Here is a 19,877-nt window from a genome sequence, read left to right as displayed (position 1 = left end):
CTGTAAGTGATATGTTTGGCTGAAAAGACTACTTTTGAATGTTCTTTTTCATGTAAAATTTGTTATAAATGCATAATTTAATTGTGTATGTCTGTAAAGGATGTGGGAGTACATGTGTATGTGTAGATGGGGGGAGTTGGTGGCATGTATGCAAAGCTGTAAGGTTTGCCTAGGGTACCTAATACCCTTCCCTATCCATGAGTTCCGGGGAGGGGGGGGGGGTTAGTTTTTAAAAATATAGATTGCAGGATGGAGATCAACTTTATTTGATGGGCCTGGGGGGAGGGGCAGCACAGTAATTGTTCGCACAAGGCAGCAAAAAAGCTAGCATCAGCCCTGCCCTCCTCTCTCATGCAGCCCCTCCACAGGCTCCCTCCCTCTCTTGCTCACACACACCCTTTCACACAGGCACTGTCTCTTTCTCTCATACACATATACACCCTCACAAGGCTCCCTTTCTCTGTTGCATACACACCCTCATACAGGCTCCCTCTGTTCTTCTCTCATACATGCACCATCACATAGACTCCCTCTCTCTCTCTCACACATACACCCTCATACAGGCTCCCTCTGTTCTTCTCTCATACATGCACCATCACATAGACTCCCTCTCTCTCTCTCTCACACACATACACCCCTCATACAGGCTCCCTCTGTTCTTCTCTCATGCATGCACCATCACATAGACTCCCTCTCTCTCTCACACACATACACCCTCATACAGGCTCCCTCTGTTCTTGTCTCATACATGCACCATCACATAGACTCCCTCTCTCTCTTTCACACATACATCCCTCATACAGGCTCCCTCTGTTCTTCTGTCATACATGCACCATCACATAGACTCCCCCTCTCTCTCACACATACATCCCTCATACAGGCTCCCTCTGTTCTTCTCTCATACATGCACCATCACATAGACTCCCTCTCTCTCTCACACATATACCCCTCATACAGGCTCCCTCTGTTCTTCTCTCATACATGCACCCTCACATAGGCTTCCTTTTTCTCTTGCACACACGCAGACGTACACACACACACACACACAAAACACACTCACATAGGCTCCCTCTTGCACACACATGCTCACGCAGGCTCCTTCTCTCTCTTGTACACTCACACACCCCTGCACATGAAATCCCTCTCTCACACACACACAAACATGCACCGTCTCACACACACAAAATCCCTCTCTCAGACACACCGCAAATCTTTTATTCACACCCACCAAATCTTTTACTCACACACACACACACACACACACACACACACACCTTTCATGCACTACCATTGTCTTCAGCTGCAGGTAGGATAGGCTCTGCGTGTGGCTCTCTTGGGCCTCTCTTGTCTTTACTGTTCCTCGGCCTCAAGCGGTTATTGTTATAAGAGCTCCTGCTGGCCAGCAGTTTTGCTACCAGCTCTTCTTCCAGGTCTTAATCAAATCCAGAGAAGCATAAGGCGACAGTGCTAGACAGTTGTGCATACAGTGGTCATTGCACAATGCTGACAGTTATGCTGCTTTAAGTGCCTCCCCAAGGAGCTTACATAATGATAGACAGATAGTTATGTAACAGTTCTGCAACAAAAAGTGCCTTCCCCAAAGAGCTTACAATCCCTTGTCTCTAATTCAAGAATCCTGAGGTAGAGTCCTTCTGGCTCATTGGTGCTGGGAGTCCCAGACAGAGGGTCTCTGGCTTGGGGTCCTGGACTTGGGTACCTGAATGTTTAACCTAGTTGTTTTGGGCTTTGAAACTTAACTGCTGAGTCAGAGGCGGAATAAAGTTAACTCACATTTCTGGGGCTTGTGTTAGACTATGGCACTGTGCCAATGTGAGCCTGGTTCTGGGGTTCCCAGGTGCGGTAGTCCATCTTGGAAGTGGGATACTGGTGTCCAGGATCACGCTGGCATAGTGCCAGAGATTAACACTGGTCCCAGAAATGTACGTTAACTTTACTCCCCATCTAACCCAGGCGTTACATTTCCAGTGTTAAGAAAACACGAGTTAAGACTTCAGGGCTTTGACGCACCTCCCTGCATTGGCAAGTAATAGCTAATGCCTTCATTAACCTGGGATTTACAAGCAGGAGTGCTAATCCGTGCTCACATTTTTTGTGCGCTAAAATCCCTGTTAAATTGTGAGTGTAGTTACGGACACAAAAATGTGCACAGCCTGGCACACCTGATTGCATCAGCTGGTCTGACAGCAGTCTTCCACTGGGGTAAAAAAGAAAAGATTTCAAGCATCCCAAAATCCTATAGAAATCCAACAGCTTTCCATGGCTGCAGTCTCCTCTGCTCTGCTGCTTACATTTTTTAATTCTCCATCTCGTTTTAGGTATGAGCAAGATAGCGTACCATGCATAGCCAGCACTGACTGGGGTAAGTGGCCCACAGTAAATGTATCCTAAAATAGGGCTAGGAGGGACCACAGGGTGGGAGACGGGGGTCACCTAATCCAGTCTCAGCCTGCAGAAAGGATCCACTGTACCTAACACCATCCCAGACAGATACGTGTCCCATCTGTTGTCGTAAACCTCCAATGGCTGAGATTTCACCTGTTCCCTGGGTAAAACACTTTTCCGAGTCTGACCACCTTCATGGACAGAAAGTTTTTTTTTTCCCTGTCACAGATTATCCCTCCCCCAGGGGAGATAGAGAACAGCCGAATCGCCCTCCGCTTTCTAACAACGGTCTCCCCCCACCTCCTCCACACACACACTTTGTGTTTGCATACCGTTGTCATGCCCTGGCAGTGTCTAAACACTGCCCCTGGCATGTCAATGGTATCCTCAGACTGCCTCAAAAAGTGATTTTGCTTATTCTCCAGAGCCAGAGAGAGAGAGAGAGAGAGGGATGGATAGACATTTTACAATCTCCTTACAAGGAGAGCTGGAGTCCCTATAAGGGAGATGGATGAGGGGGTTGGAGAAACAGACACACACACACACACACACACACTCACACAGGCGTGCATCATCGCCAGGGAGGGGGGTGGGGATTAGCGGAATGTTTTAAATAGTATGGCACGTTACTGCGACAGGCGGGTAGAGGCAGCACAGCCAGCCTGGTGAGGCAGCAGCCAGCGGGCAGAGGAGCTCCAGCCGTGCACCAGAGAGAACCCACGGTAAGGGCTGGCATGCCGAGAGACGGGGAGAAAGGCGAGAAAGGGGCGGGGGCGGGGTAGGGGCTGAGGGCTGGATTGTAGCACATCTGTTGCGCTCTGTGCATCTCTCTCGGCCCCGTTCCCACTGCATCCCTGTGCGTCTGCGGCTGCAGCATGGCTCTGCTGCGGTGTGATGTGACTGCATGTGTGGAAACGCAAAGGACGGTGTGTGTGTGTGTGTGTGTGAGATGGGGGAGGCGCAGGCTGCCACAGGTAAAGCCCCCAAGGCCACAGCCCCCTAGCCATGGAGGCTGGATGCAATTTTCAGCTCTGTTGTTGAGCCGTATTTATATTTTTCCCTCATGACTTTCTCTTGGGGGTTTGTACCTATTGCTCCTGTCTAGCAAGAGAACTGGGGTGATCCCAGACTCTTTTTCACCTGAGGAGCTTACGGGTGGGGTGGGGGAGGCTGCAGAAGGGTCACTTTCTATCCCGGTCCACGCCAGAGCCAAGAGGGGAAATGTGTTTTGAGCGCGCTGGGTGTCGGTCCCTTCCCTGCACAGCCATGCCATCCCGAGGGCATCTTGGGGAAGGGGAGAGGAGGAGGAGGAGGAGAAGGATGAGAAGGGATCCCATCTCTTTCAGAATGGCATGTAGAAGAAATGAAAGGTCTACTGAAGGTGGAGGTCCGGGGGAACTGTATTGCAAATGTTCACATCCCTTAGTAATGGTGCTATGTACATTACCATAGGGCGAGGAGGTGGGGGGTAGGGGGGGGGTGGGGTGTCATTTCCAATGTGTCTGCACACCTCGGAGGCAGGATTTCCCTTTCACTGACACACCATTCCCACCAATATCAGAGCCTGGAGAGGTGTGTCTGCCCCCCCCTCAGAGAAGCAGAGACTATTACACCCCGGAGTAACCAGGGCCGTCCTTGGAGATGAGACGGGGAGGAGGGACGATAGTGGCCACTGCTCTGGTGCCTGGGCACTGTGGGTGGCCCTGCACTACCGTGGTAGCCTCATTTCCAGCACTATAATTTCCTGCCAGCTTTCGAGATGGAGCCGATGCACATCAGAGGCATTCCAGGGGCCCCCACCGCAATGGATTTGCGCTGGGCCCCCCCGCTCCCTCCTAAGATCAGCCCTGGGCATGACTGAATATCTTGTACCTGGGGCAAGTTTTTATGACCCGGGCATCCATGCCCAGTGTTTCTGTGATTTAACTGCACCTCGTGCTGCACTGCCTTTCCAGGCCGCACCCAGGGCCCTTTTTCCCTGACCTATTTATGCCACTGTGATGACAGCAGGTAAGGCCTGCCTGGTCTGGCTTCAGAGGCAGAGAGCTTCTCCCCCCCCCTCCCCCAGTGGCAGGGTGTGGAGGTTCGAGCTCCTTGTGTTCTTTTTATTCTGCCGGGGAAACAATCTGGAGGTGCTGATGAAATGAGAAAGGGAGCACACAGGCTATGTCTGCCACGTCTCTGTCTTACTCCTGCTCTTTTCTTTCTGTAGTGCGTCTCCTGTCCGTCCCTGCACCCCGGCACGGGCTGCACCTGGTCTGCACCATGCCACTTGGGAGAACCTGGGTGAAGAAAATCGAGGACATCAGTGCCGTGTACCACGTGAAAGAGAAGCTGGGCGCGTAAGCAGGTCCCCCTCCTCGCTCCTCCACTCCCCCCCCCCCCGCCAAGCTTGTTTGCAGGGGCCGTGTTTGGGGACGGACGGGATTGGTGTTACGTAGGGTGGAAAAGGTACAGCGCCCTTCCTGCTGTCAAGCGCTGATCCCAAGGGCAAGAGGCACACGGCAGCTGCCGACCCTTCCCTGGAGTGCCTCAGCTCCAGGACCATGTCTGGACCTCTCTTTCTTTTTCTCTCTCTTTTCTCCCGTCTCCCTCACTCTTTCTTTTTCTCTCTGTCCTACCCTCTGCTTCTACATTTTCCCTTTGATGTCCCCCTCACGACCAGCGCCACCGTTCTTCCCCCTCCCCGAGCTCCCTTGCCCGTCTCTCACTTCCACGGTAATCACGCGTGGGAGAGGTCAGTCGTGAGCATCTCTTGACTGTCTTCAGCTGAACAGAAACGCACAGCGGGAGAGAGAGAGAGGAACCATCTCCATGGCTACTGGGATGCATGCGAGCGACATTTAATGACGCCCCTGGCTGATGCCCAGGAATGTGTGGGCTGCTGCTGGTCGCTCTCCTTCTCTGGGGGTGGAACCTTCGTGGGAGGAAGGGTTGGGGGGGGGGGGGGTGATGTGCGCACAAGGTAGGAATTGCTAACGAGAACCCCTGCTCACTCCCCGGTAGCGAGAGCTGCAGCAGAACTGCTCAGCAAGAAGGCATGAAAATTATGTATACATAAAGGAGTCCTGTGTGTGCTAAACACTGCTAAAACTGAGTGGTCTGGTCTGTGTACAAAAGGAGGGCAGAAGCCATGGGTGGCCATCGTTTAATGGCACAGATAGGATGATCATTCAGGCTGCAGGCAGCGCTTGCAGAGAAAGTTATCTGGAGGGAGGTTGTTTGCCACCGTCTGAGCAGTTTCTGTACAGAGGAAAGCTCCATATATTTATTCCAGCTTAGCCATATACACCCACAGGATCCTTTCTGCCTGTTGTCAGAGAGGATCTATATTTTGTACATGAAGAGGCTGTGTCTAATTCGGCTGTGAGAAGGGCTGGGAGAGCCTGGAGGGAGAGGGATGGATTGGGTGCCCTGAATAGGAGGATGCAGGGTGAACTCTAATCCCTGTTGTGTTTTGCTTGCAGAGGGGCCTTCTCAGAGGTGGTCCTAGCACAGGAGCGGAACTCCAAGAGGCTGGTGGCCCTCAAGTGCATCCCCAAGAAGGCTCTGAGGGGCAAGGAGGCGGTGGTGGAGAATGAAATAGCCGTACTGAAAAAGTAAGGAATACCACCGGGGGGGGGGGGGGGGGGGGGGGGGCCAAAATCTCGTCTTATCTTTGGCTTGATGTCATGCTTTCCTACAACAAGAACTCAAAGCACCTTACAACTAAATGCATCATCATACGTCGTAAAACATCATCCAAACGTATCAAAATATAGAAGTAAAATAACTACCCTCCAGACTTTAATCCTGCAGCTTGATGTTATAGCCTCTCTCTCGCAATTGCCCCCTCTTTTTTTTCCTTTTACCGCTTTGATGATAGATGATAACCCACCCTCAGCAGTTGACCTCGCTTTAGGGTGGCCTGTGATGACATCATTGAGGTTGGGACCATGGAGTATGGCTCACCATGGGGGAATCAGTGGCTGGAACAGGGGGAATATGGCTCAGGGCCCCATAAGAGACCATTGAGAGTCTATGGGTGTTGCAGAAGCAATGTGATTCAGACACCTAGAAGAGAGGAGGGGGAGATGAGGGCCATGATAACAACACTAGGGCTTCAAGGTCGAAGGAGAGCACTTTCAGGGATCTATCCCCAGAGGACACGGAACCATAGAAGATGCCAGCAGAAAAGGAGCAGTCGGTTCATCTAGCCTGGTCATGTTGTAGCTGCCTTCCTTGCTGTCAAAAGTCTTAATCGTTTTGTGAAATATCTTGGGGTATGTATAGGCCCAGAAGGGGATCAACTTTTCAATTTGAACTATAGTTCTTTGTTTAAGAAAATGTATAATGATCTGGATAAATGGGACCATATGGACTTGTCATGGCTAGGCCAGATAGCTATTACGAAAATAAATATATTTCCTAGACTGGGCTATCTATTTCAGATTCTCCCAATCACTGTTCCAGATTGTCTATTACATTTATGGCAGTAAAAGCTGTTTATCTTCATTTGGAAAAGGAGATCTCCAAGAGTGGCTAGGGGAGTTCTTTACAAGACTAAACTACGAGGGGGGTTGGGTGTGTCCAATTTGACTGGTATTGTGCGGCTTCACAATAAAGAGCCATTACTGATTAGCATAGGCACAGGGGAGTCAAACCTTGGGTTCGATTAGAGCAGAGCTGGGCTGACAATTTTTCCTTGTAAATGAGGGTGTTCCTTAGTTACCCTAGAAGTTTGGAAAAGATGGAGATCTATGTTAGTAAGGAAATGTAACGTCTTTCACTGTTCGTCTTTTGTATTTATTAGGGAGTTTCCACCTGGCGATGATTTGGCAGCTTGGGCTCAGTGGAGGTCCTTGGGGGTGACCAGATTGGATCAAATCTGGGGTGGTCAAGGGCTGGTTCCATTCTCAGAACTTCAAGAAAGATATCTGCTAGAGAGGATTGGGATATAGGTATCCATTTGTTCAGCTGTTGCATTTTATCGATCAGAAGAGAGTCTCGACAGAACTCAAAAAGGGGAATACACTGAAGGTTACTGTGATCAGGCAGATAAATTACAGAGACCCATTTCCAAAATATATGCGCTGCATAATGCTGAATTGAAAAACAAGCCAGCTCATGTTAGAGGATGATGTGTGGGAACAGTGTTATCTGGCCACAAACAAAATTATCCATGTCTTCATGGATAGGTATAAAGTACTATATAGGTGGTGGTTATGTTCCCTGCGGTGGATGAGAAATGCTGGTGAGGATGTGGAGAGAAGGGTGTCCTTTGTTCATTTATGGTGGGATTGCTCACAGGTGCAGAAATTGTGGGAGGGGGTTATCCACATTTTTAGAGATATTACAGGGGCCTTGGTGTCTAGAGACCTCCAAGTTATTTCTGCTGGGGATTCTGGTTCAGTGGTTGTCATTGTCATTTCACAAGTTAATTTATGCAGCTAGTGCTTGCTGCCAAATGTGAGTTGGCTTAATGGCGTGGATCAGAAGTACCCTGTCTGGCATCTAATGAGGCAAGATTGGAAAGAATATACTATTTGGGGAAACTTACCACTATTAAGCATAAATCCTTGCCCACATTTGGCAAGATCTGGGAGCCTTATTGTCAGTGGGTAAAGTCTGGGACAATCTTTCAGTGCTAATACGTTCTAGCATTACGTTTTAAGCTATTCCATGTACTAGCACCACATCCCAATTGGTGACAACATATCTTATTATACCTCTTTCTCTCTCTCTCTATCTCTTATGTTCCTTATGGCTTGTTCCTGAGGGGGGGGGGGGGAAGATAAGGGTATATAAAAAAGTATTTCTGATTTTATAAAAGACAGACAATGTGTTATCTGGTTGTTGTTCGTGAAACCTATGTGCGGGCACTGGGTGTTGTCGTATTGATGTTTCCATTTGTATTTGTAAAATATCTAGAATGTGGTTAATAAAAATTTTAAATGGAAAAAAAAAAAAAGAGATGAGGACCAGTGGGACACTTTCTTATTTGGTGACTGCTAGTTCTTCACCTCCAAAAAGGTATTTGGCCCTTGGATTTCTGTACCTCAAATGAATAATTGGTGTTTTTTTTTTTTTTTTTATTAAAGCATAGGATATGCCCTTTCCAGCCCTCAACCAGGTGGGGTTTAACCTCTATAATGAAAGGTCTGGTCATATGGTTTAAATTTATATTGTGGGAAAAGAACTCTGCCATGGCAGGAGGAGGCATTTTGACTACCCGGTTCCTTGTTCCTGCCCCTTCCCATCCTCTTCCTTTTTAACTTGTGTTGCCTTTCACCTTTTCAGAATAAAGCACCAGAACATTGTGACTCTGGAGGACATCTACGAGAGCCCCACCTACCTTTATTTGGTCATGGAACTGTAAGTACATCCCTCACAGGCCCGTCCCTTACTCAGAAGGGACCAGGCTGGGGGTTCCCATGTTCGCATCTCTCAAGGGGGAGGAGAAAGCAGGGTTCTGCAGCAAGCAGTGGGCATGTGGTTGAGCCGAGTAAAACCAGGACTGGGTCGACTTGTTCTGAAAGAAAATAGAGCCTAGGGCGTGACTTTGCTTGCCTCCCGCAGGGTGACCGGAGGGGAGCTGTTCGACCGGATCATAGAGCGTGGATATTATACGGAGAAAGATGCCAGTCAGCTCATCAAACAGGTTCTTGATGCTGTGCAGTATCTGCACGACAGGGGCATCGTTCACCGGGATTTAAAGGTAATGAAGAGAGGGGCAGAGGAGGCTCCATCCTTCCACCTCAGTGTGGGCTGTGTGCTCTGTGGCATGTAGAGAACATTAAAAACTATGGCAGATAAGACCCATCCAATTTGCACGGTCCCGATGGAAAACCACAAGGTGTTCCATGCATCCACTGTCCTTTCTGTATGGAAATAATGCCTTATGTTATTCCCAGTTTTACTCCCTTGTTCTAGAACCTTCATTCTACTGAAAGTTGTTTGTCTCTTGAGCATTATTTATCCCTTTGAGGTATTGTAATGGCTCTAGCATATCTTTCCTCTCCCTCCTAAGTCTCATTTCACTGGGCTTTTGGTTCAGACCCTTGATAGTCCTTTTCTGGAATACCTCTACTCTGTCTCCTTTTGGTGGTAAAGCCTCTAGAACTGGCCACAGTACTCCGGGTGAGGTCTCATTAACAACCTGTAAAGAGATGTTCCCACTTCCTTTATGCTACTGGTAATGCTTCTCTTTCCCTGCACACATTCCTCTGGTTCCCCATCTTTCCAACTCTGTGTGCGCAGTATGCTCTCTTCAGGGTTTCTAAATTTGTTTGCATTATTACTATTTTTTGAGGACTGCATAAGCAGTACAGATGGGGGAGGAGGACCCTGACTCTCCCACTCTGCTTTCTCCACCTGCATCCACAGCCTGAGAACTTGCTCTACGCCACTCCCTTTGAAGACTCCAAAATCATGATCAGTGACTTTGGCCTGTCCAAGGTTGAAGACAGCGGTGTCATGGCAACAGCCTGTGGCACTCCTGGCTATGTAGGTGAGCGACATGGAATGGGGGAGGGGGAGGTGAAATAGGACTTGTCATGACCCATGCTGATGCCTGGTGCTGGTAGGGGTAAATCCAGCGTACATACTGAAATAGTGCGGGATGCTGTAGAGCAGAATGGAGATGCATTGGCAGAGCTGCGTGTTTGTGTGGGTTTCAGTACTAGAATAGCAGGGTAAGTCTATTTTATTTGTAAACAACAAAATATTTACACATTTACAATATTTACACTGTTTTTAACAGCACAAATGGACACTTACATCACATAGTTAGTGCGCTTAACGGCGGGATGTTACAGCCAGGATTGCCCAGAAAGCTCTCCAGACTTGTGGGGCGTAATATTCTTTTTCATTATCCCTGATTTCCCGGATCATATTAGTTATCGAGGCCACCACCTCTATGATGGGGGTGCGAATTTTTTTTCAGAACTAGGGCACGTCTTGCTAGCCATATCTTGTGTGCTTTATGATGGCAGTGATTAGCCAAAGCATGCAGGCTCATCAAGGTTGTCTGGGCCGTAGCCCTAGGTCTGTGCACATAGCTTGAGAAAAAGGGGATCTGTAATTGTTTTGTGGCTTCTGCCCACACTACATTACTAAATGGGAAGCTAACAAACAGATAGATGCTCTAGAGTTTCTTTCTGTGTGGTACAGGTCAGGTGAAGACAGTTGTTGCCAGCATTCACTCTTAATCTTATGTTGGCTCGGACACTGAGATGCCCTAGAACTGACAGCCATAAGAAGTCCCACACTTACTGCAGGATCCTACGCTCTCCCGGCTTTTGAAGTACCTCAGCATAATACTTGCGAGGACATTGAGGCAAGGCAAGGTCATCGTAGAATGACCTCCGTAATACCAGCTCACACAGCTCTTTCCTGGAGAGTGATACCACTTCGCCAGCCATGATGTGCCAGGATGTTATGTAGCATAAGAGTGCTTGCACGTGGGGAGGGCAACAGTCTCGTACCCTGGCTGACGCTATTCTGTATCCTTCTGTCTAGGCTGGGATTAAGAGCATAACCCATCTAGACAGGATGCGTTGACATTGACATAACCCAAAACTCAGACAATTATTCAGATTAAAATAAACATAGATTGCCCCCATTTTTTAGGTAAAAGAATTGTCTTAAAAATTCAAACTTTAACACTAAGTAGGTGTTTAATATTCTTCCATCTGGCCACCCATTGCTCCCCTCTTTCAATTTTTCTTCTCCTACTTTCTATGGGCTGGATCCACTCCACCGAAAGAGACTCCTAGAACCGAGATTTCAGGCAGAGACTGGATCCCCTCTCTGAGAGAGAATTTGGTTTCCTCAGGACCTACCCACATGGCATTGGGCTTTACTATGTTCACGTTAGAGTTTGACGCCTTTTCAAACCTTTCCACTGTCCTCCATAGGGCTTTCTCAGATCTGGCATTTGGGACAAAGCAAGTGTTGCCATCTGCATATGCTGTCATCTTAATAGCAAAGGTTCTGTGGAAAAGACATACAGTAAGGCATTAAGTGGGCAACTTTGCCTAACTCCTGACTGGATCTTAAAGCCCTCTCCCAGCCACCCATTGACAATAAGTTCTCCATGAGCAGAGTGATACAGGCATGACAACCATTTTACAAATGTTCCGGGGATACCATAATGTTTCACAGTCTCAAAAAGGCAGTCATGGTCAACCCGATCAAAGGCTTTTCCCTCATCAAGACTCAGCAGGAAAAAAGGAGTTCCTCTTCTCGCTTCCAGTGCCACAAGCTCCTGCTCACAGGCCAGATTGTTAGCGATCTGCCTGCCTTTTCTGGCACAGGTCTGTTCTGGGGAGATGAGAAATGGAACCACCCGTAGACAAACGGTTCAAAAGGGCCTTGGCTAAAATTTTGTAGTCACTGTTCAGTATCGATATAGGTCTCCAGTTTGCCGAGTGCTGTCCGTTTCCTTTTCTTATATAGTAGGGTCAGAAGTGATTTCTGCAGAGAGCCTGGCAGAGCTCCTTCTTTTAAGAAGAGGTTCTATAAACTGGCCCGGTCTTTGCCTAACGTAGCTTTGAAGGTCCTGTAAAAAAACTCAGCAGTTAGCCCATCGCTCCCTGGAGATCTTTTGCAGTCCATGCTGGAGATGGCACCACTGACCTTTTGTTCTGTGATTGGGGACCATGAGGGGCTGGAACTCCAGTGCTGACAGTCGGGGTACAGGGATGGTTCCCAGGAAGGCCTCTATCTCCCGGGTTGCGCCCTTTGAATAGGGTTTGGTAATATTCTCTTACGCATCCTACCATAGCCTCTGGAGCATTCTGCATGTCGCCCTGTTTAGTCCTGCAGCTGGGTGATGAGCTTGCTTTTAACTCTTTCCTTTAAGGGCTTGTACAGCTTTGAACAGGACCCAGGTCTTTTAGTTCCTCTCCTGTCCGTGACCAGCAGGGCTCTTTCTGTGATTGCATGCAGTTTCCCCATCTCTCACTTAGTCTGGTTCTATACAAACACGCTCGTGTGTTTCCCACAGCTCATGTCCGAGTGCATGCCGCTGAGCCGTAGCCATAAGAAGGATTACGTTCTCTTTTCCTTCTTTACTCTCCAAGCAGCTTCCTTTTTTTCCAGAGAGACCGCAGGCAGTTCTTAGTGTTGGCGCCCACCACTCCTGGGTGGAGTTGTAGAGGGATACTTGTGACTTCTGGTTTTCATCAAGCTTTTCCACGTTTTGATTTGTTTCTGGGTTTTGCAGGGACTCATTGTTCAAAGCCAAGCTGTTCTCCCAAACCGAGTGATTTCAGAGGTGTTCAGCAGGTACTTCAGTATACAGTGGTCAGAGAAGGCAGAGGGTGCAAGCTGTACCTGGGCTGTGCAGACGGATACTTGTGTGTACAGGCGGTCAGTGCAGCTTTTCTATGTGTCACTGGTGAACGTGTAACCTGGGTGTCTGGGAAAGTGCTGGCGGTACATATCTATTGGATTGATTTGCTTTATCGTTGCTGTGAGGGTGGTTTCATCATATTCAGGAGCTTTAGGCTGTGAGCCCCGATCCAGACTGCTCTCCACACAGTAGAAGTCCCCGTTAAAGACCAGGAGCCTGGATGTTACGAGGAATGGCATCACCGTCTGTCCTTTCTCCTTTGGTTTGGGGGCTGTAGATACTGATCAGGTGCAGACTCACTCCCTCCCAGTTCCACATCCATCAGGCGGCATCTCCCTGGGCACAGCTCCAGCACTTTCTCCACAGTCAGGTTTGCGGAGTTGAACAGAATTGCCACGCCACTGTATGCCTCCTGCCCAACTGACCACGTTGAGAGGCCGTCTCTTCGCTCTCGCTTCGCGTTAGAGATCTCTTCCAGGCTTTCCAGGCTGCAGAGTCTGTTCTCTTGCATGTGTCACATCTATCTTTTCTCAGGCAGTCACACACCGCCTTTCGAGACTTTACTTGTCTTTATACTGTTTATATATGTGGCAATAGTAAAGGTGGGGGGGGGGGGGGGTGGAGGGATAACTTTCCTGGTTGAAAAGTTGCCATATTTCAAAGAAGTATTTTATTTCTTCTTCATATTACGCTTTTTGCCTACCACTTCATCATCTGGTAAGGATGGGCGCTTCTTAAAGGCCGCAGTAGGAATGTCCATATTCATGCTCTCAGGCTCAGGCGTGACTACTTATCAGTGGTTGTGAACCCTGCGTGTGCTTCTCGTTGCTGTCCTCAGGAGATTGTGCCGTCTCCTGTTCTGCAAGCTGTAGTGACAAAAAGCGATTAGAGGTGGAAATGGAACTTTCAGATGTCAGAGGGGCTTTATTGCTCTCTCTCTTTCCTTCTTCTGTTCTGATGCCTGAGATTTTTCCATCAAGGGCTTGCTGGCCTTCCTCTTCCCTTTTTTTTTTTTTTGCTTTTGCAAAAGGAATTGGTTCCAATCCCGTCAGGCTTTCATAAGGAAGGTACCAGGCTCTACTATCTCAGGGGTTTCAAACTGTCTTATGTCCTGGGAGTCTCCTTTTTCACATGCATCAGGGCACTGGGAGGTTTCTGCTGTCATTTCCCTCTCTGAGTCGTCTCCATTTAAGTCCCAGGATACTCATCTCCTGCTCACATATATCAGGCACAGCAGCCTTTGCTGCCTGTTCTGGCTGAAGTGCAGGCTGGCTCACGGCAGCTTCTTGCACAGGCTGACATTTCTTCTTCATATTACGCTTTTTGCCTACCACTTCATCATCACGTACACATGGCCATCCACCCCCACATAGGTTTCATTTCACTCAGCAGTGGTGTGTAGCCTGTTCACATCTTCCACAATTTACATACTTGCAGGTTCAGCTGAAATGCTCTGTAGAGCCTCATTTAAAACATTTTTCCCTGTACGTACCCGGATCAGTCCAGACTCCTGGGTTTTGCCTCCCCTCCAGCTGATGGAGACAGAGAAAGATTTGACTGACTCTGCCCTATATCCCGAGGTGCCACCTGCAATCCGTCAGTATTTCTCTGTCTCCAGCAGATGGTGGAGGTTCAAACTCCTGCAGACTGGGCAGTCTGTGGTACTTAAAAAAAAAAAAAAAAAAAGAGTCTGTAGGTGTTTGTGAGGTTTAGTCAGGGTTTCTAATTCGGGACTACCTCTTTAAAAAAAAAAAAAAAAGGTCAAAAAAGGCTCACTGTTTCAGCGTCCGTTTTAGCCTCCTCCCAGGGGGGATTAGATCCTGAGGGGACCATCCCCCTTGGTTCTTGAGGCTGCTGGAGTTGGGGAGGTCGAGGACCCAGCAACCACTACTGGTGGGGGTGATACCGGGGAGCCCGGCTCACTCACCCTCTTCGGTGCGGCACCCGAAGAGTAGATAAGTAAAAACAAAAAATACATTTTTCAGTTTAAGTCACACTCGCAGGTTACTGCAAAGGCAGGGTTCTGCGGCGCTTTAGTATTGAGGGGGGAATTGTCGCCGGTGTGCCAGCTCATCATTTCTGCTTTTCCCGCGCCGTTTTCGCCGATGCCGCGTGGTGCGGCCTGCCGCACGTGCAGGGTTGCGCGCACCCAAGTGTCCTGAGATGGCTTGTGTGTTGCGTGCCTTCCCGGGGGTGAAGGCACCTCAAATGGGGCTGCAAAATCAGTGCTTTGGCCGGCCTGTGGCTCAGCCATGTCACAACAGATCACTTCGTCCCCTGAGGCTCCGTTCCGGCTAAGTGCGGGAGCGGAAGCCATTTTGGGAACTTTTCCCGTGGCGACTCAGATGGCGATGCGAGGTGTGGGATCCTCCCCCCTTGTCTCCACAGCAAACAGTCCTTGAGGGGGGTGGACCGCAAACGGGAGTGGCTGAATCTGAGAAGGCTGGCCTCGAGGAGGCCTCGGACTCCTCCTCCTCCTCTTTTTCGGTGGATTTTATTCGGTTCCTGCATAAAACTTACAGGTCACAGTAAGGGCGTAAGAGGTGCCGGGGGACTGGTTCAGCGCAGGACCCGGACGCCCGTCCATTAAAACGCTCTAGGCCTTTGGATCTAGGCTCAGGCTCACAAGTTAAGCGTCCCTTGAGGTCCGGGGCGGGTTGCGCTCCGGATTCTACTTCGGAGGACTCGGATCAGGACCTGGCCCTGCCAGATTCCAGGGACAAGCCCTCTACGGATCCGTATCTCGGAGGGGATCCTAGTCAGAATTCGGGCCCTACACTTCATGGGACGATGACCCCAAAGTAGTCTGTCTTTTTCAGAGATCTGTCTTTTTCAGAGATCTCTAACGCGAAGCGAGAGCGAAGAGACGGCCTCTCAACGTGGTCAGTTGGGCAGGAGGCATACAGTGGCGTGGCGATTCTGGCGGAATTGGGGATTGAAGCCACACAGAAGGACTCCCGGATGGGGGACGTGGATCCAGTGATGGTGGGGCTCCGGGGACCGAATATGTCTTTCTCCTTCCATATTTCTGTCACCAACCTCCTGTTCTGGGAATGGGACACCCCGGAGTTGGGATTGAAAGTCAGTAAAGTGATGGACAAGCTGTACCCTTTGCCAGAAGAAGCTTTGGAGGTCTATAAGCTCCCAAAGGTGAATGCCGTGGTGTCCGCTGTCACAAAAAAGACTACTATTCCGTGACGGGAGCCACAGCTGTTAAGGATCTTCAGGATCGCAAGTTGAAGGTGCAGCTCAAGCGGATTTTTGAGGTGTCCGCCCTGGGCTTGCGGGCTGCTATGTGCAGCAGCTTTGCCCTGCGGGCAGGACTTCGTTGGGTACAGTCCTTATAAAATAATCCATCACTCTCCGAAGAAGAGGTGGTGCAGGCCGGTCGCTTGGAGGTGTCGATAGCCTACAGCGCTGATGCTTTGTATAATCTCCTGAGGACATCCGCTTGCTCTACGGTGTTGGCGGTGTCGGCTCGTAGAATTCCTCTGGTTGAGAAATTGGCTCAGCTGGGATCTCTGCCCTTTAAGGGTAAATTGCTCTTTGGTAAGGACTTGGAAGATATGATACAGTCTTTTAGGGAGAACAAGGTGTATAAGTTGCCAGAAGACTGACCTAGAGGTCGTAGCTCCTTTCCCTTGCATGCAGCTTTCGGTCCAATCGGAGGTTCCACTCTTCTCGGCCGTCTGGTCCCCCTGCAAGACAATCTTCGGAACGGCAGCAGTCTTGGTCTCAGTCCTTTCATGGACATCGTTTTGGCAGACCAGGAAACCCCCAAGCAGTGGGGGGTGTTAAATCTGCCCAATGAAGCGGGGCTGGTCCATTCCCTGGTCTCGGTGGTAGGAGGCAAGCTGTCTTTCTTCTACGGGGAGTGGATCAAGTGGATGTCAGACCAGTGGGTCCTTCAGGTGATAAATCAAGGTTACGTGTTAGATTTTGTTCGTCGACTGAGGGATCGGTTTCTAGTCTCCCCATGTTCTTTCCAAGAAAAGCGTTGCACAGTGCGAGATACTCTGCAGCATCTGTGCGATCTCGGGGCCATCGTTCCGGTTCCTCGATCAGAGCAACGGAGGGGTCGTTACTCCATTTATTTTGTGGTTCCAAAAAAGGAAGGAATGTTTTGGCCCATTCTAGACCTCAAGAGAGTAAACCGCTGTCTCCGAGTTCCCAGGCTTCGCATGGAAACTCTCTGATTGGTTATTGCCTCGGTACACAAGGGGGAGTTTCTAGCATCCCTGGATTTGACAGAGGTGTATCTCCACATCCCTATCCCCCCAGATCACCAGAGGTTTCTGAGGTTCTGCATCCTAGGGCGCTATTATCAGTTCCGAGCCTTGCCATTCGGGCTGACGACAGCTCCCAGGACATTCACCAGGGTGATGGTTATGGTGGCGGCGCAACTACGGAAGGAAGGTCTTTTGGTCCATCCCTATCTGGACGACTGGCTGATTCAGGCGAAGACGGAGTCTCTTTGCCGCTTGACGGTGCACATAGTTCTCTCTCTCTTGCAGTCCTTAGGCTGGGTGATCAACTTTGAAAAGAGCAGCCTTACGCCTTCCCAGTCGTTGGAGTTTCTAGGAGCTCTGTTCGACACGCGTCAGGGAAGGGTGTTTCTACCCAAACAATGCCTTCTCAAGCTGCAAGGACAGGTACAAGATTTGTTGTCCAATCCTGCTTCAAAGGTGCGAGATTATTTGCGGGTCCTCGGCTCGATGACATCCACTCTGGAGCTGGTTCCTTGGGCGTTTGCGCATATGAGACCACTACAGTTTGCATTGTTTTCCCGCTGGAATCCGGGTTCCGAACAGTATCGCTTTCTCCTTCCCCTTATGGATGCGGCTCGCTCCAGCCTGGATTGGGGGCTGTTAGGGGACAATTTGTGACAGGGGGTGCCGCTGGAAATCCCCGAGTGGACGGTGGTCTCCACGGATGCCAGTCTCTCCGGCTGGGGAGCGGTCTGTCAGAAGACGTCGGTCCAGGGCCAAAGGTCCAGGGAGGAGGCCCAGTGGTTGATCAATTGTTTGGAGACCAGGACAGGGCAGTTAGCGTTGCTGGTGCTTCAGCCTCTCCTACAAGGGAAGTCGGTCCGAGTTCTATCTGACAATGCAACAGCTATAGCGTATATCAATCGCCAAGGAGAAACCAGGAGTCAACCGGTGGCGACGGAAGCGCGGCAACTGATAGTCTGGGCAGAGCAACATTTTGTCAGCATTGCAGCCTCTCACTTTGCCAGAGTCGACAACTTTCAGGCCGACTTTCTCAGTCGTCATCGCCTAGACCCCAGGGAGTGGGAGTTATGCGAAGAAGCCTTTCAGAGGATATGCATGTTGTGTACTAGCTCCTGAAGGAGGAGGAGTTAGCAACCTGTTACGCTCTCCTTCTCCTGAGGGGCGGAGCTAGCAATATGACATGACATGCTCCTCCAGAGGGGAAGAGATAGCTATCTGTAGATCTGTTAGCGAATTGTTGTAAGATACTCCTGTAAGGAAAGGAAGTAGCAAGCTGTTACTAATCTGTTAAGGAGTAGCAATCTGTTATGGCTCCACGCTCCAAGGAAGAGGAGTTGGCAATAGGTATAAAGTACTTCGCTATTGAGATAGCAATCTATCATGCCCCCCCGCTACGGAGTAGCAATCTGTATATATATGTATATAAGCTGCTGGCAAGTCTCAGAGAAAGAGGAGTAGCTGTCTATATAATACTTCCGTGAGCGGAGTCAGTGGTCTGTAGTGGTTGGCTCCCACAAGGTGACAATAGTGAAAGGAATGACCACTTGGAGGAAATGGTGAATCGCTGGGCAGATGGCAGATGACAGCGCCCCCAGGAGGAGATCCTGAGAGAACCACCGACTAGGCTAGAATATGAGATAAACACAATAATTCTTTATTAGACTGGAAGCTGGACCACCAGGGATGGCAGTAATGAGTTGTTGTGTCCGGTAAGGCTGAAGTCCTTCTGATACTGGAATATAATCTCTGGGTCTCTGAGCTGTAGAGAGGGACTAGAAGTAGTGAGTAGATAGGTATACTGGATACAAGATGGTACACTCACAATAGTAGATGTCTGCAATGGTCTCTATGCCACAGAGAGTCTTCAGTACATGCAGGAACAGGAGCCGTAGGCGAGCACTGGTTCCCACAAACAGTCTGTAATAAGAACTCACAATTGCTGTATAAGATTCAAGGAACATGGGCCCTCGTGGAGCAAGTACTGGTTCCTATCTGTAATCTTCCCAATGTAACTCTTGATCTCTGTACCTGTGGTAACCTCTTGGACGGAAGGGAGTCTTCAGAGCAAATAGGAATATAGGCCCTCATGGAGCGAGTACCGATTCCTGTGTTATAGAACTCACTGTGTTCATGTCCGTGATCGTCTCCAGGCAATGAGGAGTCTTCCGAGTGTTCTGGCAATCTGAAATCAAGAAGAGAGAGCGGAGCCCCCGTGGAGCGGGTACTCCTGGTAAGTTTGAAAAGGCTGAGCAGTGGGGACGGGTTCCCCGGCTGACTTGGATCGTTGGTGCAAGTATCGTGGACTATCGAAGCAAGTCCAGTTGGAGTTCCTTGCTAACTCGTTAGAGGTTAGCAAACAAAGACCTTTTAAAGTACAAGTGGATGACATCACTACGGGAGGACGCCCCCGAGGTTCGCGCCTTGTTGGTACAAAGTCTGGAGTGCGCGCATGCGCCCTTACATCATTGTGATCATGGCGAATCCGTAGCGTCAGGGCAGCCTGGGGGAACCGGGACTATGGAGGCGGAGAGAAGCCGCGGCTGCACTGTTCGTCAGAGCCGAAGGGAGTCGCATCCCAGGTAGAGAGGGTGGAGCGAGGGGCGAGAAGAGGCACGAACGCAACAGTACCCCCCTTCAAAGGGCGATCTCCTCTTCGGGTACCAATTTATGTACCAGAGATGCGCGAGGTGGAACTGATGAGCATCTCTTATCCAATAGGTCTAAGGATCCCAAAGATGGTTCTTGGGGTCGAAGCCTTGTCAGGCCAACAAATTCAGTCTCTGTTCAAACATCCAAGATCTCAAAGTCTTGAGTTCAAGTTCGTGTAACACGGATGTATGTAGATTTGAAAAATCTAGTTGAATGTATAATGATGTCAGCAGCAATGAGATGGGCTGCCGTGGACA

General features: G+C 49.5%; 1 protein-coding gene across 5 annotated transcripts in view; it reads left to right on the top strand.

The window, feature by feature from the left end:
* PNCK (pregnancy up-regulated nonubiquitous CaM kinase) overlaps positions 1–19,877 on the top strand; it is a 91,004-nt gene that overhangs the window by 2,281 nt on the left and 68,846 nt on the right. For 2 of the 5 annotated variants that reach the window (XM_029609249.1, XM_029609240.1), the window contains exons 2-7: positions 2,337–2,380; positions 4,616–4,745; positions 5,871–6,002; positions 8,683–8,757; positions 8,962–9,100; positions 9,769–9,892. In XM_029609249.1, the coding sequence (XP_029465109.1) occupies positions 4,669–4,745; positions 5,871–6,002; positions 8,683–8,757; positions 8,962–9,100; positions 9,769–9,892 (547 nt within the window). In that variant the 5' untranslated portion in view covers positions 2,337–2,380; positions 4,616–4,668. Of the gene's footprint in view, positions 1–2,336; positions 2,381–3,001; positions 3,126–4,615; positions 4,746–5,870; positions 6,003–8,682; positions 8,758–8,961; positions 9,101–9,768; positions 9,893–19,877 lie in introns of those variants that run through there. The other 3 variants (XM_029609256.1, XM_029609267.1, XM_029609231.1) reach the window with 2 other exon arrangements.

This window comes from Rhinatrema bivittatum, chromosome 1 (genome assembly GCF_901001135.1).
Source record: "Rhinatrema bivittatum chromosome 1, aRhiBiv1.1, whole genome shotgun sequence".
NCBI classification, from domain to species: domain Eukaryota; kingdom Metazoa; phylum Chordata; class Amphibia; order Gymnophiona; family Rhinatrematidae; genus Rhinatrema; species Rhinatrema bivittatum.
Note: the sequence above shows the minus strand (reverse complement) of the source record. Positions and strands in the feature narration are given on the sequence as shown.